The sequence below is a fragment of the Symphalangus syndactylus genome, chromosome 4 (assembly GCF_028878055.3).
Source record: "Symphalangus syndactylus isolate Jambi chromosome 4, NHGRI_mSymSyn1-v2.1_pri, whole genome shotgun sequence".
NCBI lineage: Eukaryota > Metazoa > Chordata > Mammalia > Primates > Hylobatidae > Symphalangus > Symphalangus syndactylus.
The window spans coordinates 59,283,339-59,309,967 of NC_072426.2; the positions used below are offsets into that span (position 1 = coordinate 59,283,339).

A 26,629-nucleotide genomic window follows, 5' to 3' on the forward strand; every position below is an offset into this window, starting at 1 on the left:
GTAGCTGAGTTTTGAAGGGAATCTCTAGCTTCAATCATAAACTATTACTTTAACCCAAACATTAGCTCTTTTCAACCCTGGACATCCAAATCCTGCCCCTGTGTCTATGTGGAGGGATATTAGAAGCTGCCACTCTAGAGGAAAAATGTCTTAATTCTCATTTGTGTTTTACATGATGATAACCAGTTATGGGAATATTTTAATAGTTGCAGAAACTCTTTCTAAATAATAAATGAATAAATACTTTCTTGAAAACTTTACTTTATTATAGAATCTAGCCCAAGTGTGGAAAATTTAAAAATCACCCTATTTACCAAAACTGTCTAACAATAATCCTACTAGAAACAAAAAACAACAACGATCAGTAAATACCTACACTTAACATTCTTAATTCTGGAACAGAATTTTAAGATCCATGTTGATGTCCTTGTAAGGTAAATCCCTCTGTTTAACAATAAAAAAAAAGTCTCACATTTAACACATTTTTTCCACACTCATAAATACATACAAAATTTGGGAGACCTGTCTTAGAAACACGTTTAAAAGGAATATATATAATATTATGAAATAAAATCTGAATAAAAATTTTATTCCAACAACACTTCTCTATTTTAAATCATGTTTATTATTTAAGTTTTTATCACAGTGGAGATTAACTTATGCTTAATCATCCAATCAGTGCCTACTGTCAACTTAATCAAATTCCAAAAACGTAAAATCAACTCATTCATACACTCTAAGTCCTCTTACTATCCCACCATTCATTGCCTGTGTCTTTTTTCCCTTTTAACGGCAACATCGTAATAAGATTGTGAAAAGGTATAACTAATAGGTTTCTATGTATGTATAATACCATTTCTTCAAGTATTCAGAGAGCAGTACATTTGTCTGCATTGTACATTAGAAAACTACTTGTGATATTATTTCTAAGTGCAGGAGAGCAGCTCCTGGTGGGAGAGTAATGAAGTTGTTTGTCATAGTGTATGCCAAAGATTTACAGCACTCTAGAATTTTCACAACTCTTCCATGTTAGTGAGTGACATTAGGTAAATGTTGTATTTGCCTACTCTCAGCTATCAGATGTGGGATTTCAAACTACAAACAAATAAAGCATACACTCAACCAACAAGGGTAGTGCAAGTGCTAAGTAAACAGAATGACATGGAATAAATTCATAGTTGCCAACTAGTGAATGCTTCAGCAGGGAGGCCCTGATTTTATGATGTCTGTGACTTGCATCCCTGTTCTCAAATGAATACTGTCACTGTTCCATGTCAGCCACAATGACCGGAAAAGGCTGCTGGGGTGAGGGCTGAGGGAATGAGGAAGATGATAGGAACTCATTTTCACAAACATGTGGTTCAATTTATCTGTGACGTCTGTATATAGTGTAAAGTCTGATTTGTTAACAAGATCTCAAACCTCTCCAGAAAAAGCAGGTACCAATATGGAAAACTGCAAATGTTCCATTTAAAAGAATTAAATGTTGGCACCTACGTAATATAGATTGTGTGGCCCAGACAATAAAAGGGATCAGAAGATGGTTTTTTAAAAGTAAAACTTTGGAAATGTAACACCTGAACATTCAAAAGTTACATTATAGAAAAGCCAACAGTTACATAAACATTCAACAATACAATGGTGCTGTTTAAAAATGCCCTAGAAGCAATAATCTTCAGTACTTTGAATAAAGTCAGAATTTCATTGCTTTGTCTTAATTATGCATTTAACATATTGTTACTCATTAAAATGAAATAGAAAAAATTATAAAATTCTTCCAGAGGAAAATTATTGGTAGTGGGAAAACAAAAGTAAAATGTGAAAACCATTGTATACATTTACTTAATTATATGTTTTTCCCCCAGAAGTGGCCATACTCTATCAGAAAAGAAAAGCAATAAAAACAACAACAACAACAAAAAATAACTAAAACAAAAAATACAAAAAACTGTGCCATTTCTTTTTTTTTTTCTTCCTCTGCATCCAGTTTTTTGGGGAAAATGGTCTTTCATAGTAGTGTTCTGAGTTCACACATATTAAATGCTAGAAAAGAAAAATCTGGATCCTGACTATCCTTTTACTTTATTCTTGGGTGTGTTGTACCCTCAACAAATGTAACAAGCAGCCAGTAAAAATTCTCTTAATTAGGACGCGCACACACACACACACACACACACATATTAAGAAAAATGAAACCATTCCTGATCTGGGACACACACATATCAAGATTTAAAACTAAGGTCTGACACAGTCACTTAATTGATTTAAATAATTAAGGCTTCTAAAAGGTTCAGTGCCAAAACTCTCTACATCAGTATCTGAATAAAATACATTTCTGCATTTTAGGTTTGTGCTTTTTACAGCCATCTTAATTCCACAGAATTTCATTAGTAGATCTCATAAGGGCATGTTAGAATTGTTTACTGATGTTTTACTTTTAGTAGCTGTTAGACTAAATAATAGCAATAAAAATTCAATGAGTGAACCAATTTATTTCTATCACCTGGGCTGTTGGCTCATTTCACTTTCTTTTCATGTTTAATATGGCCATTTCTTTTGTACTTGCCATTGAGGATTCCATTGTGGTAATGTCCATTAACTGTGCTATGCTTATTTCTAGACCACAGACTTTTGATTTTTCTGTAGATAAATTTTGTCACCCAAGACAAGAGAAAGTATAGCAAGGCAGCACCAAGCAAAAGCACAAAGGCAATATCCAGTAAAAAATACTGACAAAAGGAGATTTGATGGACAGCGGCACGTAGGTGATGGGCTCCATTGTGACGAATAATATAGTCTATCCAATAGATAGTTCGATTGACAGGGTGACCAGGTTGATCCTTGTGAATTTCCGAAAGCTTCTGGGCCCTCTGACGGTAGCTATGGAGAGGGGACAAAACACAGAATGATGGTGTTTATAATAAAGTTCTATATTTATGCATATCTTCATTTAAAAGGGGGAAATAATTAAAACAACTATTCTTTGGTAAGTACCTTGCATGTACAAGCACTGTGTTAAGTGCTTTAAACACATTATCTTATGTTAACCCAATAAAATGTATTTTAAGTTGGTGAGAAAAATGAAAATCAGAGACTAAGTAACTTGATTATGTTACAAAGTGAAGACCCAGAATTTTCCGACTCCAAACCCTATGCTGTTTCCACACTACATTACATGTAGTTCTTTTCTCCACATACTTTTAAACAATATAAATCAACAAGTTTCAACAAGGATGGAAACTAAATTTATTAGATTCTAAAAGAAAGATGGAGAAAAAGACACAGAACTTCATTCTACCACTTTTTTAAGCAATAATATTTAATTTTGTTTTAATTTAAAATAACGTTAAATATGGGGTGAAGATATATTAAAGAGATAAAGAGTTGGGAAACACCATGAAGTCAGATTTGATGTTATATGCAGTATATATGTATAGGTAATGTATGCATGTATATATGTATAAAGAAAACACCCTCTTAAATGATTAAAAGACCAAGGAAAATGGGGAATCACCAAGTGATAAAATATAAGCATTTTATTTTAATCTAAAAACATGTGACTGCACATTCGTGTGCCAATCTTTGACAAACGGCTAAAGCCCCCTTGCATGAATTCATGACTGAAATTTGTATTGTTTAGACATAAGAAATAATTTCCACCTCGAGAGATACAAAATCTATCATGGAGGATATAGCACTACTGAGTTGTGCATTATAGAGGAACAAAAGATTGGACATGTGTGAAGACCTGATAAACTCAGAGAAGAGTGTAAACTAAATCATAAAAGTGGGAGAGTGAGAATATGCCCAGAACAAATTCATTTGGAAAAAGTATGAAGTTTAGTTAGAAATTAGATTGGAAGAAGATGAGTCTTCCCCATGGGTATTGTGAATGACAAGATATAATAGCTTCTTTCTTAGAACCAAAGAGCCATTAGATCAGGGAGACTGGCTGTTAAAGCAGAGGGAAGATACTCGTGATGGAAAGTCCGTTAAAAAGACCTCAATAATGGCCAATGAGAGACTGACTAAAAAAATGGTGGTGGGATTAGACAGAAAAAGGGAAGGGAAATGGTGTAGTAGAAGAGTTGGCAGGAGTTGGTAAGTGTGGATTAAATGTGAAGGGAAAGGGAGAGATCATATGTAACTGCAATGTTTCCATCTTGAATGACTCACATGGCAGAGTTAATTAACAGGACACAGTAACACAGAACACGGGGCATGCTGCTGGAAATGATTACAGTTTGGGATGTAATGAAAGGAAAGGGCCACAGAGCCACTAGAAATGTGAGGATGGAGCTATGAGGTTACAAAGCCTAATGAAAAATCTACTCAGATATTTATGAGTTGATTTGATGAGCCTTTATTTTTTATTATTTGACTCTAGACCTAAACATTAAGTTTTAACAATTATGCAAATAAATTTGAGAGGCAGTGAACAGAAGGTTGTTAGGAGTGAGAGAAAAAACAAATGAAGGCTATTACATAAGAGTATGTAATTAACAGGCATGTGTTCTCTCTCTTCAATGCCTCATAAGAAAATTACAACCAGATAATAAATCTAGTTGTATTAAAAGTATAAAAACCTCACCAAATATTAAAAGGCCATCCTCAGTTGCTTTGTAATTTATCATAATTTCTAACTGATGGCAAAAGGGAAACTAGAAAGTTTCTACTACTCCATTTTATGAGAAAATGCTTATGGGGCAAAGGAGTATCTTTAAAATACAAAAATGAAATGTGACATCTTAGAAAATAAAATCCACTCTTCAACTCTTTGCTATTGTGAATAGTGCCGCAATAAACATACGTGTGCATGTGTCTTTATAGCAGCATGATTTATAGTCCTTTGGGTATATACCCAGTAATGGGATGGCTGGGTCAAATGGTATTTCTAGTTCTAGATCCCTGAGGAATCGCCACACTGACTTCCACAATGGTTGAACTAGTTTACAGTCCCACCAACAGTGTAAAAGTGTTCCTATTTCTCCACATCCTCTCCAGCACCTGTTGTTTCCTGATTTTTTAATGATGGCCATTCTAACTGGTGTGAGATGGTATCTCACTGTGGTTTTGATTTGCATTTCTCTGATGGCCAGTGATGAGGAGCATTTCTTCATGTGTTTTTTGGCAACAACGATAGACTGGATTAAGAAAATGTGGCACATATACACCATGGAATACTATGCAGCCATAAAAAATGATGAGTTCGTGTCCTTTGTAGGGACATGGATGAAACTGGAAAACATCATTCTCAGTAAACTATCGCAAGGACAAAAAAACAAACACCGCATGTTCTCACTCATAGGTGGGAATTGAACAATGAGAACTCATGGACACAGGAAGGGGAACATCACGCTCCGGGGACTGTTGTGGGGTGGGGGGAGGGGGGAGGGACAGCATTAGGAGATACACCTAATGCTAAATGACGAGTTAATGGGTGCAGGAAATCAACATGGCACATGGATACATATGTAACAAACCTGCACATTGAGCACATGTACCCTAAAACCCTAAAGTATAATAAAAAAAAAAAAAAAAAAGAAAAGAAAATCCAATCTTTTATTTTAACAGAGATGGAAAAGGAGGATAAAAACAATCTTAAGTCTTCAGGTACCTTAATGTCACTGTGTATATAACCCTTTCTCTAGTGATGATTAAACAGATTAAACAGATGCTTTAATGGGAAATCTGACTTCTTGTACTCTTGAATAAATTATTAACTCATACGGAACTCCAATATGTTCACTTGGTCCTAGATAACTAGTTATCAGAAAAGCTCTTGACATCTGACTCAGCTTATCTGAACAGGGACTTTCATCAGTCAGAATCTTAGTCCCACCTAGGAGTAGACTTATAAAGCTGTATTGCTTACTAACGGATTTCATTTTGTATGACTATTCTGTTCAGAGGAGGTCCATGGATCAACTGGAAAGGAATATTGGAGAATTCACAGATAAATTTTTGAGGGGCAGGTATTTTCCATGCTGAAACTTGTCTCAAATTTAGTGTAGTGGCACTGTCCCATGAGCATAGTTTATTTTACAACTCAAAATTCCTTCCAGTAAGAATGTGAATATTGCAAAAAAATAGTGTGATTAAAATGGTCACTCCAGACACCTCTTCAGTTATTCCAAGAGATCTCTTAGATAAAGCCTCTTTTAATAAAACAATTACCTTGTAAGAGGCTCACATGTACATTAAATTTTACAAAAGTATAAATATCTTCTAATAAAAGTTGACCACAGGTTGGATATGTGCTAAGTTAATAATGATCAACTCTCCATCTTTCTAACTTATTTTGTAATAATAAAAGCTCCACACTCAAAAGAATCCTCCCAAACAAACAAAAAAGCAATAGGCTTTTATTAAATGAATCCAAAGCATTAGGAAGCAGAGATGTAAGATGTGTAATTTTACTTAAGTTGTGGATTAAAAAAAGGAATACTTCTTGGGGTTTTTGTTGTTGTTGTTATTTCTTCTAAAAAAAGAGAAAACAGAATACATGTGCAGAATGTGCAGGTTTGTTACATAGGTATACATGTGCCTTGGTGGTTTGCTATACCTATTGACCCATCCGCTAAGTTCCCTCCCCTCACCCTCCATCCCCAACAGGCCCTGGTGTGTGTTCTTCCCCCTCTCTGTGTCCATATGTTCTCATTGTTCAAGTCCCACTTATGAGTGAGAACATGCGGTATTTGGTTTTCTGTTCCTGTGTAATGTGCTGAGGATGATGGCTTCCAGCTTCATCCATGTTCCTGGAAAGAACATTACCTCTTTCCTTTTTAATGCTGTATAGTATTCCATGGTGTATATATACCACATTTTATTTATCCAGTCTATCACTGATGGGCATTTGGGTTGGTTCTATGTGTTTGCTATTATAATTGGATTGCAATAAACATACATGTGCTTGGTGTCTTTATAGCTGAATGATTTATATTCCTTTGAGTATATACCCAGTACTGGGATTGCTGGGTCAAATGGTATTTCTGGTTCTAGATCCTTGAGGAATTGCCATACTGTCTTCCACAATGGTTAAACTAATTTACATTCCCACCAACAGCATAAAGCGTTCCTATTTCTCCACAGCCTCACCAGCACCTATTGTTTCCTGACTTTTTAATAATCACCATTCTGACTGGAGTGAGATGGTATCTCACTGTGGTTTTGATTTGCATTTCTCTGATGATCAGTGATATTGAGCTTTTTTACATATGTTTGTTGGCCACGTAAGTGTCTTCTTTTGAGAAGTGTCTGTTCATAACCTTTGCCCATTTTTTAATGGGGTTGTTTGCTTCTTGTAAATACGTTTAAGTTCCCTGTAAATTCTAGATACCAGACCTTTGTCAGATGGGTAGATTGCAAAAATTTTCTCCCATTCTGTAGGATGCCTTTCACTCTGATGATAGTTTCTTTTGCTGTGCAGAAGCTTTAGTTTAATGAAATCCCATTTGTCAATTTTGGCTTTTGTTGCAACTGCTTTTGGTGTTTTAGTCATGAAGTCTTTGCCCATGCCTACGTCCTGAATGGTATTTCTTAGGTTTTCTTCTAGGGTTTTTATGGTTTGGGGTTTTACATTTAAGTCTTTAATCCATCTTGAGTTAGTTTTTATATAAGGTGTAAGGAAGGGGTCCAGTTTCAGTTTTCTGCATATGACCAGCCAGTTTTCTCAGCACCATTTACTGAATAGGAGATCCTTTCCCCATTGCTTGTTTTTGGCAGGTTTGTAGAAGATCAGATGGTTGTAGATGTGTGGTGTAATTTCTGAGGTCTCTGTTCTGCTCCATTGGTCTATATGTCTGTTTTGGTACCAGTACCATGCTATTTTAGTTACTGCAATCTTGTAGTATAGTTTGAAGTCAGGTAGCGTAACACCTCCTGCTTTGTTTTTTTGTTTTTGGTTGTTTGTTTTTGCTTAGGATTGTCTTGGCTATAGGGGGTCTTCTTTGATTCCGTATGAAATTTAAAATAGTTTTTTCTAATTCTGTGAATAATGTAAATGGTAGTTTGATGGGAATAGCATTCAATCTATACATTACTTTGGGCAGTATAGCCATTTTCACAATATTCATTTTTTCCTATCCATGAGGATGGAATGTTTTCAATTTGTTTGTGTCCTCTCTTATTTCCTTGAGCAGTGGTTTGTAGTTCTCCTTGAAGAAGTCCTTCACATCCCTTGATAGCTGCATTCCTAGGTATTTTATTCTATTTGTAGTGATTGCTGAATGGGAGTTCATTCATGATTTGGCTCTCTGCTTGCCTATTGTTGGTGTAAAGGAATGCCTGCGATTTTTGCACAGTGATTTTGTATCCTGAGACTTTGCTCAAGTTCCTTTCAGTTCAATAAATTTTTGGGCTGAGACGATGTGGTTTTCTAAATATAAAACCATGTCATCTGCAAACAGAGACAATTTGACTTTCTCTCTTCCTATTTGAATGCCCGTTATTTCTTTCTCTTGCCTGATTGCCCTGGCCAGAACTTCCAATACTATGTTGAATAGGAGTGGTGAGAGAGGGCATACTTGTCTTGTGCTGGTTTCCAAAGGGAATGCTTCCAGCTTTTGCCCATTCAGTATGATACTGGCTGTAGGTTTGTCATAAATACCTCTTATTATTTTGAGATATGTTCCATCAATACCCAGTTTATTAAGAGTTTTTTACATGAAGGGGTACTGAATTTTATCAAAGGCTTTTCTGCATCTATTGAGATAATCATGTGTTTTTTTGTCTTTGGTTCTGTTTATGTGATAGATTACCTTCATAGATTTACATATGCTGAACCAGCCTTGCATCCCAGGGATGAAACCAACTTGATCATAGTGGATAAGCTTTTTTTTTTTTTTTTTGAGACAGAGTCTTGCTCTGTCGCCCAGGCTGGAGTGCAGTGGTGCGATCTGGGTTCACTGCAAGTTCCCCCTCCCAGGTTCACGCCATTATCCTGCCTCAGCCTCCCCAGTAGCTGGGACTACAGGTGCCCACCACCATGCCCGGCTAATTTTTTGTATTTTTAGTAGAGACGGGGTTTCACCATGTTAGCCAGGATGGTCTCGATCTCCTGACCTTGTGATCCACCCGCCTCATGCTGCTGGATTCGGTTTGCCAGTATTTTATTGAAGATTTTCACATCGATGTTCATCAGAGATATTGGCCTGAAGTTTTCTTTTTGTGTTGTGTCTCTTCCCAGTTCTGGTATCAGGATAATGCTGGCTTCATAAAAGGAATACTTCTTTTACAGTATTAGTTACTTGGTTTAAACTAGAATATCTCGGACACAATATTAGTGAAGCAAACCAATATTTTCAATAATTATCACCTGTTAAATGTGGAATATTATCACATTTGAAACAAAGATAAATGACTTCAGTTTATATAATGACTTTTAGCAAAGGACATGCTACACAAATCATTGGCATTTTTACATTGACTAAGACATCTTTCCATGTACAAAATCCTTTCAGTTAAATATTTAAGGTTTTCAAGTTACATGCAATTAACTCATCTGATATGTATACTTTTGGGAATGATATAAATTTATTCACTGCATTGAATAACTCTTAAATTAAGCACTTACATATCTTCAATATTCTATAGCTGGAATTTAATTGCCATGTGACCTAAGATTGTAACCTGTTCTTGCTCTAATTCAGCCTGGTTCATGCCTCACAAAACACGGCTGGACTAACTTCTTGCGAATAACCTAGATTTTTGCTCTTTCCTTTTTATCTGACCCAATCTCAGCAGTTCTGCAACTGTTTCCCCATAATTCTGCTTAGGGCTATATTTTACAAACTTTCCTGAAAGACTGCAGATAGATACATACATACACACACATATTGATACATGTATGATGTATATGTATGTGTGCATATATATATATGAAATAACACCATGTTTTGAAAAGCACACCTTTAAAGAAAAACTATAGATAACAGAAGAAGGGATATACTTAGGCAACCCTAGTTATGGAACACATTGCTCCAATGGCAGAGCTGTATCCGACACTGGATCCTTTAAGAGTCCAGAGCATGAAGGTCACCCCTGAGCTCACATAAAGGCAGCATAATGAACTTCAGTTGAATTCAGCATTTTATATGCAAGATGCACCCTTTTATATGAAATAATTTTTCTTATTATTGGCTGTTCCTTAGAATGTGGCAGTGTTTCTCAAGTGTTTCTCAAGTGTTAAGCCATATCTCCTAGGCATAAAAAGAAAAAGCTTATACGCTTCTAATATTTAATGCTATTGGAAATGCAAGATAAATTAAATATAATGTCTACAAATGAAGAAAACTGCTGCTTTGTTTTAAAATTACACAGGCCAGTTCTTCACCCTTTGAGACTGATTTGTGAACTAGCTTAACTCAGGACCCATCGATAATTTAAAAAGCAAAATAAAGATTCTGATTCATCATTCACCTGTGTAAATAAATCTCTGTATTTCTGCAATACTCAGTGCTAGGGAAACCCAGCAACACCAGGCTTACCATGCAGTACAAAGAGCACTGTCTTGGGAATCAGACAGTCCTGGCTTCTAATTTCGACTACAATTGCTGTGTAAGCCAAATTACTTAAGTTCTAATATCAAGTGCCTTGCCTCTATAATGTGGATAATAAAAACTGTGACATACAGCTGTTATAAGTATGAAAATGAAATAAAGCACATAACATTTGACACAATGTAGATATCCAAAGATTATTCCCATTGCAGTTTCTCCCTGTTTGGAAGATCCTTGTAGAATATTATCTGGTGTCATAACATGGTGGTCAAATGACTGCTGTTTTCATTTTCTAAATTATAGAAAACATGCATAAAGCATTATCATAGGAATCTAAAGGATATTTCCATAATTTGATAATTTATTGAAAATCTATTGAAAATAATTGGCTACTGACAATATACTGTGGTATGTACGTTCATCAGCTTTAATGTTAATTGAAACCTTACCTGGGATTATTGATAACTTTCACTAGTGCTTCATAGAGCTCTTTTTCAGTAACTGTCTTCCATTCTAGTAATATCCCCATGCCTTTTGCCTGTACTCTGGTCATAGTATCATAATGGTCTCCAAAGAGTGGAATTCCCACTACAGGCACACCATGATACATAGTTTCAAAAATACTGTTCAAACCACCGTGGCTCAGGAAGGCTTTAATCTTTGAATGCCCTGAAGAAAGATGAAAAAGAAAACAACTTACAACATTATTACTCTACAGAAGAGATTTTCCCAGAAATTTATTAAAAATCGACACTACAGTAAACATGCATTTCAGATAAAGGATTCCTAAAGGTGTAATTTCACTGATTCCTGCTCTACACCAATTAAAATATTTGTTATATACATAATTGTCAGATTTTGATATATCAATTAAAAGCCATTTTTAGGTAGTTGAAATGTACATTACTATTTTTAACACAAACTTTGCACGACTAACAACACATATTTAAATGGCCCATAATTATTACGAAGCCAACGAAAGCAAGAAATGCCAAACAATACCAGAGTGAAAAAATAGACATCTACCTTCTGGCTACTCAAATGTTTATCAATATTAAAGTCAAAAACACTTTTTAAAAAAAATGTAAAAAAGGGCTGGATTCCAGAAGTCCATGAAGAGTTTGTGTGCTTCTCCAAAAAGAAATGTTGTAATCACTATTTACAACATTCAAGTTCTATCAGCATTAATATTTCACAATTTTAGGGTTTAATTTTACATTTATGTGCTCAAACATGTAGAGATAAAGATTTATAATCATTTATAAGACATGAGACATCATATAACATTTAGTTGTTATAAGAATAAAAGAGATAATTTGTCAAAATTAATATGGAAGTTCAAAACCAAGATTTGTTCTCCTGGTAAATGGCCCACATTTCCATAAAAGGGATCAAAAGTTGGCATTAGAGTTGTAAAAACAAAACAAAACAAAAACATTGTATTTAGGATATATGTTATTGGCCAGAAAGAAATTATAGCTAGCCAAAATGTCGACCTTTTAAAATACACATGTGCCAGGTACAAAATTAATATGTGTGGGAACCATGGTCTCAGTGGTGCTCCCAGAGCTCTTCCATTCTGAAGTCTAGTGGAATTGGTTAGTCAGTGTCTCTAGCCCTTACCCACAAGTGGCTTTTCTGACTCTTAGGTCCAACTAAAGGATCTGCCCTAGAAGTGGATTTCAAACTTTATTTTTAGCAAAAACCCCTCTCTTTGAACAAAACCTAGCACCAAGCCCAACAGTAAAATAAAGCAGAGCTGCTGTGTAAAAAGGAGGGGTGGCTACGAGGGGCGGGGAAAGACATTGATTTGGTTCCTACTTCTCATCCCGGAAGAATCTTTTGATCATAGTTAGAAGCTATTAGAGGACTCACAAGGATCATGCCTATTGTTAAAAAAGATACTGATCTTGAAAAAGTCAGAGAGCTGACACTGAGAAGCCTAGAGCAGCTATCGACTTGAGGAGAGTTTTCAGGCATGGACCTTGCAGTAGAGCCTCACAGTCAAAAAAAAGAAAAAAGAAAAAAAAAACAATAACAAATGGAAAACCCACACACAATGAAAGTTTAGATGTTCATACATAACAGTGTCACACTGTCGCACTGAGATAGTTGATAGGTTATCTTAAACTTCCTGCTTCTTTCCTATCTTCTAAGGAATCTAAGTCATAATAGTAAAGCCATAAAAGATTTAAAAATAAAAAAAATACAAGGATCAAGAAAGGTAAATTGCCTTGTATTCTTTTTTCTTCAGTTTTAGCATTTATAGAATAGTATTATAATAAGCTAGATGAAAATAAATTATATACATAAATAAAATTCTTTACTGGTTTTCAGTTAAATTATCTAGATTCAAACACACTTAAAAGATATGCATACACTAATTATTATTTTAATTTTGAGAATCAAAATCCCCAAGATTAAATAATATAAAATGCTTCAAAAATGCCCAATGATTTAGGACTAAACAGAGCAGATAATCCAATTAAAGTTAAAATAAATTGACTGTTCCCGTGGTCTTCTGATTCTCTTTGGTTTCAGACAAATGAATAACTTCTAATTTCTCTTGGTTCTCAGACCATCTGTAATAAACCTGTAACCTAAATCTACAGTCTTATTGTTTTAACTGTTCTACTTTCACCTGATTACTCTAATTAGGTATAATCTTATTCACTACTAATTTATATAGTTCATTAAGTACATAATTTCCAGATAATTAAAATTGATGGCTGGTCTAAAAATTTTAATACAGAGGCTCAAAGGTTCACATTTTGCAAAATGTTTTCCAATAAATAAAGAGTTAAAATTTTGGCCTCAAATTTAAGACTTGAGATACTGGATAAAAAACATAATAACTCTACCATATACTACACACATACTGTATGAACCTCTCAAGTAAAAAAAAAAAAAAAAAAAAAGTCACATTTACGTAATTAAAACCTAACAGCCAAGTAAGTAACCACACATCACTGACTTACCAAGCAGGTCATTTTGTGGTAACCATTCTATGAGTTTAGTGTTGCTTCCTAGATTCTTTGGTTTGGGTCCAGAAAACCTAAAATGTACACCAGACAATTAGTCTTTTAAAAATCAAACCTTACTCATAGTATGGGCTCTCTGATTAAGTATGAGATTTAAAATAAATGTTTGATGATCTTTTGTTGATATTCTTAAGAATGAAACCATGCTTTGGTAACAACAAATATTTGATTAAGTTTCTTTTTAATAAAAACTTTCACTGGTTGGAGGAAAAACAAGAAATAATTTGCTTACATAGAGATCTATTTTCCATTGGTTCCTCATGCCTATACACATGCAGAGATGGGAAAAACAAACAAACAAACAAAAAACAAACAAATAAACCTACACTAGAAGTTATTCCCCACAAGCAGCCAGAAGCTGGAACAAGAAGTGGCAGGGAGGGCTGCCACTGCTATGGCAGTCAATATCCCTAAATCCTTAACACCCTGAGTCTGAGGGAAGGCACAAGTATTGAAAAAAATCAGAAAGTTCTCTTCTTTAGCTTCACCAGAAATAAAAGTTTTGTGGGGCAAAGCACATAATTAGGTTGCTTCCTGCCTGATCTTTAAAAGATAAAACATAAATATGCTTAACAACTAAGAGGGTGACAAAAAAGTCTGAATGGAGTAGACATAAACTGTCCTAAATGAAGCAGAAGAGGTACTTTCTGGAGTTAAGCCTAACAGAGGAAACCCAATGGGACTGGAATCTGAAGGGAAAAGTCCTGAACAGTTAGAATAAAATAAATATCATTGCATAGTTCAGCCAGGAGAAGTGGGAGCTAATCCTTACTCATATGTTATAAAGGGAAAATCTCTATTACTCAAAGCCTACTTGCAATGGCTTGAGGGGCACTTTCTTCCATTCATGGTAGTAACTATGGGACCAACGTTGTATCCCTAGAGTTCAACAGTGGTAGTACGTGTTCAATAAATACACGCTAAATAAAGTGTTCATGTCTGATATTTCACCACTGGGTTGGAAATTCCAAAGACAGTCATGTGTTGGCAATGCCTTCCAAAAGAAGCTGGGGTCAATCTATGGTTCTGTCTTAAACTGTGTTAAATGGTAAGTGATTGTGTTTTTAAACGCCGGGTTTCTTAAATAAAATAAATCAAAAACATATGTAAAAGAGACAAAGTGGGAGCCCAAAAGAGTCCACGGTATTTTAGGTATTCGTTAATCCATCATTTTCTTCCTCATTTCAAAACTGATTTGAAGGAGTATATAAAAAGGCATGCAATTAAAACTAATTTTAAAAATCATAATAAATAATAAAAGAGTAAACGAGGGTAGAACTCTGAGAGAAACATTAAGTATGCATCTGACACAAAGAAAAGTCATTCTGAATCATATCTTCTTTCTGTGCTATAGGTCAGAGGTTTCTTTATCCATCATAGAGCCTTATGAATTAATTCCTAGATTTCAATACGCTAAGAAACAAAATGAAAGTCAAGAGCATCTTGCTAATCTTGTCAGGGAAACAATGTGCTGTGCTTTACTGGGACCTGTGGACTAAACAAGGAGATATTGAATGTCAAGAGCAAAGAAACAATCTACATTGTTACCTTACCTCCAAATCACTTTTTGAGGCAATCTCCCCAGAGCTCCTGCCAGTTTGTTAGCAATGTCTTCTGACAGATACTTGACACCAGCTCCAAAAGACACCAAGACAAAGCCATGTTCATTAGCACCATTTACCCATCTTTGGAGATCCTGTAAATCAAAACATGGCAGTAAGTTTTACGAAGACCAATCTAGTTTATAATTGGTGTTATTAACAGCCCAGTTAAAAAAAAACACCTTTTAAGTAATTTTCTTAAACAATTAGAAAGTAAAGGATACGATATTTTCTTCTAAATAACTGCTTTTGTTTACAACATTTCATCTGATAATGCTAACTGAAATGAGGATATATGGTTTATTTGGTAAGATCAATAAGTAACAAAAACAACTTAAAAAATCAGTAGCTAAAGGCTTAAAATCTCAGAAAAAGGGCAAAAATTGGAAATGACAAATGATGCATGGTCAGAAAAAAATTTGTATGCAGACACAGGCAAAAGATGTGGATTAAACATATGAAAAATCAATCATACTGGCAAAAATTTGTTAATGCATCATTTACAAATTTTTGCCAGTATGATTGATTTGCATTGAAAATCAAAGCAGTTCATTTTAAGAAATACCATCCTTACTTCATTTTATTCTATAGGCACAAGCTTGTTTTTAATGATGTCATCCCTTTGAATAAATCTTTGCCAAAGACACCCAGCTTCAGTTTCCCATAGGAAAACAAATAGAGACACGGCACGTTGAGGAACACATTAATTCCACTGTAAGAATGACACACTTGCTGTCCATTGATGACTCCTATGCCATAATGCAGTCATGAAAGCAGAAGCCTGACTCATTGTGTGTTCATAATGTGTAGAGTGAGCTGCCACAGTTATATCTCACAGACCCTGCAGGTCTCTTGCTCAGTAAGAATGAGTTATTGCCATGGCTGTGTCAGCCATGCTTCTGCATTTCGCAGCACTTTGTAGCATAACCTGATTTGTAGCTAAGGAGTACTGCACGATAAGAAGTATCATCACAGCCAGGCACAGTGGCTCACGCCTGTAATCCTAGCACTTTGGGAGGCCGAGGCGGGGCGCATCATGAGGTCAGGAGATGGAGACTATCCTGGCTAACACGGTGAAACCCCGTCTCTACTAAAAATACAAAAAAAAAAAAAAAAAAATTAGCTGGGCGTGGTGGCGGGCACCTGTAGTCCCAGCTACTCGAGAGGCTGAGGCAGGAGAACCTGGGAGGCGGAGCTTGCAATGAGCCAAGATTGCGCCACTGCACTCCAGCCTGGGCGACAGAGCGAGATGCTGTTCCAAAAAAAAAAAAAAAAAAAAAAAAAAAGCAGGGTCACGATGGCATCACTGCACAGCTTAATTAAGTATTTAATGGAACATTAAGCCTAGGTTTTCCTTCCTTTCCCTTTTTCTCTTTTCTATTCATTTTATCACCAAAAGAGATTTGTATTAACTTTCTCTATTGCACTCAGCAGGGGACAGGAGACCACATTTTATGTCCCTCAAAAATTAGCGAATAATGTCACTGCATGACCGAGAGTGATGACAGAAAGGAGGTACATCCTTCTAGCTACTGAATGAGTAAAATAGGCTACCATTATTTGGTAGGGAAGAAAACCTTACCAAAACATCGTATTTTCCAGGAAGCTCTATTTATAAATACAGATAATCTTTGACTTATGATTTTTCAACTTTATGATGCTGTGAAAGCGATACTCCTTCAGTAGAGACTGTACTTCAAATTTTGCATTTTGATCTTTTCCAAGGCTTGTCATATGCCTGGGACAGTGACAGTGAGCTGTAGCTCTTAGTCAGCAATGCAGTCATGAGGGTGAATGGCCAAACACAACTGTATACTGTCTTGGCAGATGATTTTCTCCAAGTGTAGGCTAATGGAATTGTTCTGAGTACGTTTAAGGTAGGCTAGGCTATGACGTTGGTATGTTAGGTGTATTAAACACATTTTGACTTAAAATATTTTCAACTTATGATAGGTTTATCAAGACAGATCCCCATTGTAAGTCAAAGAACATATGTATATAAAAGAAATAGAGACTATATCAATTTTGAATTAAAACTTTTATATTCTGCTACATTTACCAAGTATATGTAAGATGCTGAAAATTTAAGTGTTATGCATAGGTTGAAAGTAATAAACAAGAGCAGAATGATTTAAAACTTTATGTACAGTCGTAAGTTAGATGCACTTAAATATAAATGCTACACAGTAAAATTATATGAATACATATGGTGTATGTAAGCACCATATATAGCCTCTACTGATACATAAAAGAGTAGAAAAAATTATATTCATCATGTTTCCTTCAGGACAAAAACTCAGTACTTTTAGAAGATATTATTCCACTTGGCTTAGAAGGAAGAGTGGGAATCAAGGTGACATGCAAACTCCTATTTCCTGAGTTAGAGATGAAAGGCTAGAGCAGAGATAGTGAGCAAGTGGATGCCTTACTGTCCCTCAGTGTAACCCCTCCCCATGATCTCTAATCTTCAGCCGAAATTCACAGGACATTTGGTGTGATGGATGCTTTATGAGAACATTGAAGGGGTTGGATTTTGGATTCGGCTGACAAGCAGGTGATTCTGCAGTCATGAACAGATGCAAGAGCCAGAAGTTGAAGCAATCTTAAATTTGCTGAACTCATGGCAAAACTTTGAAATTGGAACTTCATGAAAAGTATACTGATATCTTCCAGTGGTTTGGGAGGCCCTCAGGATATCTTAGCTATATATAAAAATACAAGATTTTTTGGAATGTAAGACCGAGTTATAAAAGGCAAATTTATTTAATAACAACTCTTAGAAAACAAACTCTATGGTAAATGTGTTCAACACACACACACGCACACACACACAAATCCAAACTCCAGAAATGTAACATTTTTAGAAGTAAAAGTACTTCTGCTCCTGGTCAAATATCTTCTGCTCCTGGTCAAATACCAAATTTTAAAACTGGACTAAATAATTCATTTATAATAGCAACAAAATTCATAAAGACCTAAGAATAAACCTAACAGAAATATACCAAATATACACGAAGAAAACATGAAAACTTTCCTAAAGGACAAAGAACGAAGGAAACCTGAATAAATGGGGACGATGGAACATGATGACAGAGACAATCAGCTATTGATTGAAGAAAAAATATGAGGTTCTATCCCTCCGCTAGTAGAAGTCAAAGAGGGATTAAAAGTTAAACTGAATTATAATTTTTTTTTTTTTTTTTTGAGACAGAGTCTCGCTCAGTCACCCAGGCTGGAGTGCAGTGGCACGATCTCGGGTCACTGCAGGCTCCGCCTCCTGGGTTCACACCTTTCTCCTGCCTCAGCCTCCTGAGTAGCTGGGACTATAGGCGCCCCCACTAGGACTGGCTAATTTTTTGTATTTTTACTAGAGACGGGGTTTCACCGTGTTAGCCAGGATGGTCTCGATCTCCTGAGCTCGTGATCCGCCCGTCTTGGCCTCCCAAAGTGCTGGGATTACAAGTGCAAGCCACCACGCCCGGCCTAAAAGTTAAATTGAATTATAATTTTAAAAAGACACTTTAAAAATCAACAAAATAATTAATAGACTGGCAGAAATATTACAATACACCTAATAAAGGATTAATACTAAAATAAAATAGGGGGAATAAAACCACAAACACCAGAAAACCAGAAAGCACCCAATTCACAGACAACAACTAAACGGCATAAACATTAAAAGAACCTTTGTTTCACATGAATAATCAGAGAAACAAGTTCAAATTGTTTTCATATTGTCTATATAGTACTCTGTTGATATTTAATATTTCATTAATATTTAATTCATTTTAAAGAATAGAACCTAGAATTTACCCTTTAGATACTATTTTTTTGTAATTTTCTTGTAACTGTTTCTGTTTGTTTGCTGGAAGGATAAATGTCTTTTCTTAAATGACCTCTGGGTTTACTGTTATTAGCAAGCTTTTCCCACTTCAAGATTATCTTTTAAATGGTCCATATTTTCTTTTCATAATTTTACAGCATCATTTCTTTAATGTTTTAATCTTTTATCCAATGAGAATTTATTTTGAAGGAAAGAATAACAGTGACATCCATCTTTATTTTTAACCAAACGGTTAGCCAGTCTTCTCAACATTAGTTATTTAATATCTCATCATCTCAATTATTTGAAATGCCACCCTCACAGTCTGTTTCTGAATTCTATTCTGTTCCAATGATCTATCCATCTCTGTGCCAGTACCAAAGAATTTTATTTTACATTTTTATATTTGCAATGTTAGATTTTATTACTTTTCATTTTGGGGATTCTGTTAGTTACTGTTATACTTAGCATATTTTTTAAGGACCCATTTTTTTGATAACTCATAAATGGCCATTTACTATCAGTACTACTACTACTTAAGTAAGTTATGAATATTTGTGCATAAGGTACAGAATAGGCCTTCCATTTCACTCAATACAGGAATTTAGAAATTGCATCGTCTTGTACAGTAGACCAGCACTGCATGCACATTTCTCCACTAGATGGCAGGACAGGAATGGAGCGACATCTGGGCTCAACCTGCTTACATGCCCAATCCCAGACTACCTCTATGGGTACAGGGGAACCTACACCAAGGGGAAAAACTGACATTTTCAAATTGAAAAGAAAATGATCACAATAAGGCACCAAATACCGAACTGGAAATCATCAACACCCATAGGCACTCCCCTCACTATATCAGAATGAATAATTCCATTCCTATGCAATTTAAGTAACAGATACCTACCTATACTTAGCTATAAAGTAATTTTCTATGTCTTTTGAAAAGATAACCTCACAATAAAAATAATCATTTTATCTTCTTGTAGGATTAAGTCATCTGTTTGAAGTCTTTTATGGGAAAAGGTAGCATAATAAGGAAATATGAATAATATACATTCTATTTCCTATAATCAGTTGCTATATGTTAAGTATTTGCATTTATTTTAATGATCGTGATCCAGATAGACACTGATTTGTTTCTAGTATTGCCAGATTTCTTATCTTGGAGTAATTATATACCAAATGCCTTGACAGGACCACAGGAAGAATGAAGTAGTGAGGAGTGTGTTGTCCTCCCATGTCCCTCCATGTGGTGCTGTCCAGCTTAAGCCAGTAAAGCAGCCTGGCTCTGTGAGGCTGGAGATGGGGCAGAACAGAAGTTAAGTAATGCACCAGAGTCAGACTCGGGGAGCAACTACTCCCAAAGTATAAAATTTTCATTATTTTCAGGTAATGTTTTGATATTAGGGATGCCAAACAATGGAAGATGGTGAAAAAATATTCAAAGAAGTGGAAAGCAAGATCTTGAAACTTTTAAAGTTGGGTAATGCCTTCTTAAAAATATACTCATTCCCCTATCCGAAAATAAACAAATTTTTTTTACTCATTGTGGCCAATGTAAAACACATCCCAATGCAAGAAAATCATAAGTAGCTTCTTAAAAAATGAGCTTCAGAAACAGTGCAAGAATAATTAAAAGTTGAATGGTGCAAGCCCAACTCCATCCTTGCTATCCTGGATTCTGAGGACATCAGAGTCTTTTAGACCTCTAGAGAGGATAACAGGTCTGAGGTGTGGGGACACACTAGGCTGTCATGTTTGCACTCCAGATCTCTCTTGATACCAGCCTGCAACCCAAACCCACTCTTTTCTCTCCTCCAAGAATGGGAGCCTTGAGAAGGGGCCAGCACAGTGGAGAAACCTATAACACTGCATCCTTTGTTGGCCCCATCCATTCTGAGGAAAAGAATGCCTGGACTGTGAGAGAATCCTACACAGAGATGATAATGGGAGATGAGGGGGGTGGGTGTTGGAGTTCCTTTTCTTATTCCCAACACCAACATCAATAGGCCTCTTTTCCCATTTAATGTTTCTGATATAAAGAATGCTCTGCTTTGGTCAGGTGGGTTGCAAAGAATTTCATTCTGCAAAATTTAGTAGGTAAAATGACAGTGAATATTTTGATAGAAAATGCTCTTAAAAAATCTTGGGATATCAAATGTGATCTCTGACTACTGCTAATATAGTTAACCAAGACTTATTAAACAACAACAACAAACAACACTGAAAATATAAAGGTCACCATTCAAAATAAAAATGCACCAATCATTGTTTTCACTGATTTGTTTGGCAAGAGGCTTGCTTCAAACCCCAATTCCACAATTTGCTGTATGATCTTAATGATGCCACCTATTCCCTCTGAGGCCCAGCTTCCTCATCTCTAAAAATACTTATGATACTTTACAAGGACATTGCAGAAATTAAATGAGATTAAATATATAAAAGTGCTTTGTCAACTAAAAATTATGCTGTTCTTTTCCCTGGCCATGATAGCTGATAAGTAATACACAGATTATGGAATGAAATGATATCCACATTGAGAAAAGGAAAAAAAAAAAAGGTCATTCTGCACCAAGATATTTTCTCTCAGTTATATTTGTTCACTATGTTTTAGATTTTTCAGAATAAAGCTCTTTAAAACACATAAATGAAAAGTAGTACAAAAAATGTTTACATGCAGCATCAAATCTAGTTTTCAGTTTTTCAGAAAACTCAAATGATTTCCCAGATCATCTAGAAAGGTATAAACTACAATTACCCTATAGAAGCAATAGAGACATCAATGTCAAGGCAATGGTTCTACTTTCAAAATCTCAAAAGATGCCTTCAACGCAGTGAAAGTTCAGGAGAATGAAATAAGCACCCAGAAGGGTGTATTCATTTCCACTGAGATTCTGCAGTATTGGTTTTTCTTCATTGTGAGATTGATTAATTTTGCCAGTACAGTTACAATTAAAATAAGTAAGCAAAATTTGAAACCCTGATTTGACTTTGAAAAGTTAAAATTTCAAGGTTCTTAAGACCTTCAAGGAACTGAACACAAGCAGCAGGGACATCCCGAGGATACGATGACGGCAAGGTGCTGAGGAGATATGGAAAGTAACCACGAGATAGAAAAAAAAAGGACAGAAATAATAAACGGAGGTGAAACTTTCACCAGAAAAAAAAAAACACTAGGGAAATGACATCTAAATCTTTCTTATGTTACAAAAGAAAATTGATTAATGGACTTGGAAACCCACCTAATTTGCTGGGTCACTATTTGATAAATGATTATTTGATAGCCATGACCAGCTGCTATGTACCATATCTGACACTTGGGACATATCAAAGAATAAATAAACAAAATGTTCTGCCTTCAGAGAGTTTATATTTTTTAATGAGGCCGTACCTACAGTAAGTAGATACGGGGAAATGAAGAGCAGATAAAGTATTGAAACTTGGTCTCAGATTCATCAGGTACCAATATTTTATCTACTCTTCACTCCCCCAAATACAGCCTGCCTTGGGTGCCTGAAACTTCCCCCTCACGGCACAGTTCTTTACCAAGATCGCAACAAAGTATCACCTCTATTGTTCTCCCCTGCGAGACCTGTTCTTTGAACAGGGCACCTACCACACTTCTTGTAGCATGTGAGTTTATGCACAAGACTTTTCTTCTCCTAGGTGTAAGATGCAGTAGGTGCTCAATACTTATTTCTTTTAATAAATCAAGAAAGCTAATAGTAATCTAAGTCTTTGAAAGGATAAACAACAAGTACACTGATTTATTTTGCCATTCAATTAACAGGATAAATAACACTGTCTTTTCCCTAGAACTTAAAACAAACTATTGAGCACTTTAAAGAAATGTCTCCTTTTAAAAATCAAGCTTAGCTACTAAATTATGTGACCTACATAAACAAAAGAAAGGCAGTCTTGCTAGGTAATCTGTCTGCCTTCTTTCTTTCCAGAAAAAAAAAAAAAAGAAAACACCCAACTTTTTTTCATGATAATCAGTATTATGCCATAAAGACACACAGATTTACATAGCTTCCAATTCTGACTACCAAGGAAAAATTAGTAGTGTGACAGCAAAGAAGTCTTGTACATAATGCCTTAATCAAACGATAAAAGTGGACATCATCAATAATGAAGCAAGTAAAAATCACGTACCACCTAATCAGATGCAACATGCAGAATATAGCATCCCTTCTGTGATATTCCTGTAAGGATGCATAACCTGAATCCAATTATGAGGAACATATGATAAACCCAAATTGAGGGACATTCTATACAACAGGCCGATATCCTTCAATAACATCAAAATAATGAGAATCTAAGAAACACTGAATAAGTGTTCAAGGAGAAGGAGCCTAAAGACATAGCAAATAAAGGCCACTGATAATTCTGAACTGGATCCTTTCCTTATTAAGGACATTATTAGTGGATCTCACAAAACTTCACTGAGGTGTAAAACTTAGATGGTAGTAATATATCATTGTTAATTTCCTTATTTTTATGGTTTGTATTGTGATTATGCAGAAAAATGTCCTCATGTGCTATATATATATATATATATATATATACAAAATGTATATCAATGTATATGCAGAAAAATGTCCTCGTGTGCTATATATATATATATATATATATATATACAAAATGTTTATCAATGTTTTGGAGGGTGACAGGGTATCATATAGAAATCTTATTGTCAGATGGTTCTGGTAAAAAAGAACTTTGAACTGAGTTTGCAAATTTCCTGCAGACTTAATACTATTTTAAAAATAATCTATTGGGGGATTGTTATATTACAAAAGAAAAATTAAATAAAAAGAATACAGCTTTCAATTTAACAATTCCACATGAGAAACATGGTTTACTATCAACAAGCATTACTACCAAGTAACAAACACCACCACCTAGAATAAGCCCCTGTAACCAATAATCTTCGTTTCAAAACAACTTATGTGGACTTCTTTTTGTCTCTAAAAGCTTCCCCTTACTCCAAACCCCTCAGATGCATGCATGGTCTGCAACAGCATGCATATCCAGCATTGCAGACCCTTGCTATTCCCAAATAAACTGTTTTAGAGAAAAAACACACAAAACAAACAAAAACAAATATCCCAGGATTCTGGATGATGCAAACTAAATAAATAAAATTTTATTGTGGAAAAATCTAGATAATCGATTAATTTTTATTTTTAAATTTAAACTTCCCTCCATCAATTTAAGCATCTGAATAACATAATGAGCTGCAAATTACTTTACAAAAAAAACAAAACAAAATAAAAAAAACTAGGTACCGGGAATTGGTAAGCGTTCTACTTTGTAAAAACAATGTAGGGAAATATAAATTATCAGTCATAAGTGAAAATTATAAAGCCATTGCAAAAGACATAGGAATTATATTGTGTGGCAGACTGTATGCTCCCATAAACAGCTAAATTAGTATTTCCAGTCCCACATGTGTTTTCAGAAAGTCCCCATCAAGAGGTGCTATGCCTACACTGTATAAACTTGGGCAGGTAAGCTTTGGCTGACTCGTGACTTCTCTGGTCAATTGATCACAGAAGTAATCCTATGTGACTTCTAAGGTTAGATCATAACAAAAGATACACTTGACACCTACTTCTCTCTCTCTTGCAAAACTCACCCTTCTTTTCCAAACACTATGCCATATCAGTAAAGAAGGCAACATGAAGACAAGGGAAGGTGTTGTAGCTAATAGCTCAACTAAAGTCTCAGCCAATAGCTAATTTTAACTGCCAAACATGAGATTGAACAAGCCTGAGAATGATTCCAGCCTCTAGCTCTCAAGTGTTCTAGCCAATTCCCCAGACAGTATAGAGCACAGAAAAGTTGTTCCTGCTATTCTGTCTGAATTCCTCACCTGTAGGTATAATAGATGGTTGCTTAAACGTTACTAGGGTAGATTTTGCAGCTCTAGGGGCTGAAATGTCTCAATGCATGTTCACTTGGTTTCTTTCTCAGGAATCATAAATGGGATCTGAAAAACAGCACTAAGAGATCCACATGAGGTCCCTAACATTTTTTTTTCTCATAAAGATCAGGGAGAATAGAACATAACCAACAGTCACTGAATACCTACTTTGTGACTTTAAACCTATTAAGTTATCTCTTCTAAGAAAATACGAGAGTGGATAAAGTTGAGGCCCAATAATACCAAATAACCTACTTCTAATCCATTAACCTATGGTCTTCATTAATACTCCAAAAAAGAAAATGTAATACTTACTACACGTCCAAATTAATTCCCAAAATAATTCTGGTAGCTATATTCCCTTTTGAAGTCCACTGATATTACCAACAAAGACAGAGTGCACTGCAGATCTTGTTTAACCTGCATGCATATTCATCAATAATTCAGTATCAGTTAACAAACTTTTACTGGTCACCTTCTATGTGCCAGGCACTAGGTGTCAGGAATATAACAGAGCAAGATATGGTTTCCTCCTCAGAAGTTCACAGTCCATTTCAGATTCATGAGCTTCATTAACAGCACATTAATACTGCCTCTGCCCTACTTCCTCCCTGAAGACTGGGGAAATAAAGAGCCTGAAAATAAATAATAAATTTTCCAAAAATGCACTTATATTAAATCTCTGTAAATTATAGCCCAGTTTTCTCATGATTTCAGAGTTGAATTTCTAAAGGAACAGTTTAGTGACAGGCAATTAAAGGTCGCACACCAACATTTCCAAACCAATTAGAAATACATTTATAATCAGTTAAATTATATGTCAAAAATTCATTGGCAACTAAAGAATCCCTTCTTAAAGAAAATTTCTTTTTTTCTAATGTAATACTGATATTTAGCATTTCTAGATTATACATCTATATAGAGAAAGACAGTAAGTGCAGGACTTGGCTAAAACAGGTCAAATTCACATAATTTCCAGGGTAAATCACTCAAATAGATCCTTCCAGGTCAATGACAGTATCAAAGTATACTTGAGTCAGCTTCTCTCAAATGCCTAATGTAGTATGTATAAAGCTAGGCAAAGGCCACAATATGCAATAAGGTCATATCCTATGACTATAACCTCATGGATATTTCCATTAGCTCTAGTGTTTCTATCTTATGAGCATGAATAGCATATATGTTCAAGGGAAGAGAAGTCTTTAACTTTTATGGGGTAAGTGATTATATAGACTAGAAAACTAGGAACTTGATCACCCCTTCTCCTTCATCTCACTCCCCACTTTTCATAATCTATTTCTACAACTATTCAGGAAGTAAACTCGTTTGCAACAATGTCAATGATCCAGAAGGGTATGGGCAATGGTGCATTAATCCTGGGATGAGTGACTTGGTCATCTCAAGGAAAGATTTTGTATCTTGGGCAGAAACATGCAGAGCCATGATACAGTGCCTGCTAGACTGTGTACTCTTCCATGTGCTACCTTATATAAAAACAATTTAAAAATAAATCTTATTCTTTTCCTACATAAACAATGAGATTAGAATAAGATAAAAATCCTAACTGGACCCAGCAAAGACTCCAATGTTAGAATAAACATCAGTTATCAAACATAGCTATTTGGGGTTGCTATGACCCTCAGCCTCCCCTAAAGGAACTGACCTGCCAAGAGCACTCTTTCTTCTCATTATATTATATACAGCCAATTCTGTGGAACTAAAATTTGGATTTA

General features: G+C 35.3%; 1 protein-coding gene across 4 annotated transcripts in view; it reads right to left on the bottom strand.

The window, feature by feature from the left end:
- Positions 1–244: 244 nt before the first annotated feature.
- UGT8 (UDP glycosyltransferase 8) overlaps positions 245–26,629 on the bottom strand; it is a 92,677-nt gene continuing 66,292 nt past the window's right edge. For all 4 annotated transcript variants that reach the window (XM_055274738.2, XM_063637957.1, XM_063637958.1 and 1 more), the window contains exons 3-6: positions 15,094–15,236; positions 13,478–13,554; positions 10,949–11,168; positions 245–2,880 (exon numbers count right to left, since the gene is read on the bottom strand). In XM_055274738.2, coding sequence (XP_055130713.1) covers positions 2,517–2,880; positions 10,949–11,168; positions 13,478–13,554; positions 15,094–15,236 — 804 coding nt within the window. In that variant the 3' untranslated portion in view covers positions 245–2,516. The remainder of the gene's footprint in view (positions 2,881–10,948; positions 11,169–13,477; positions 13,555–15,093; positions 15,237–26,629) is intronic.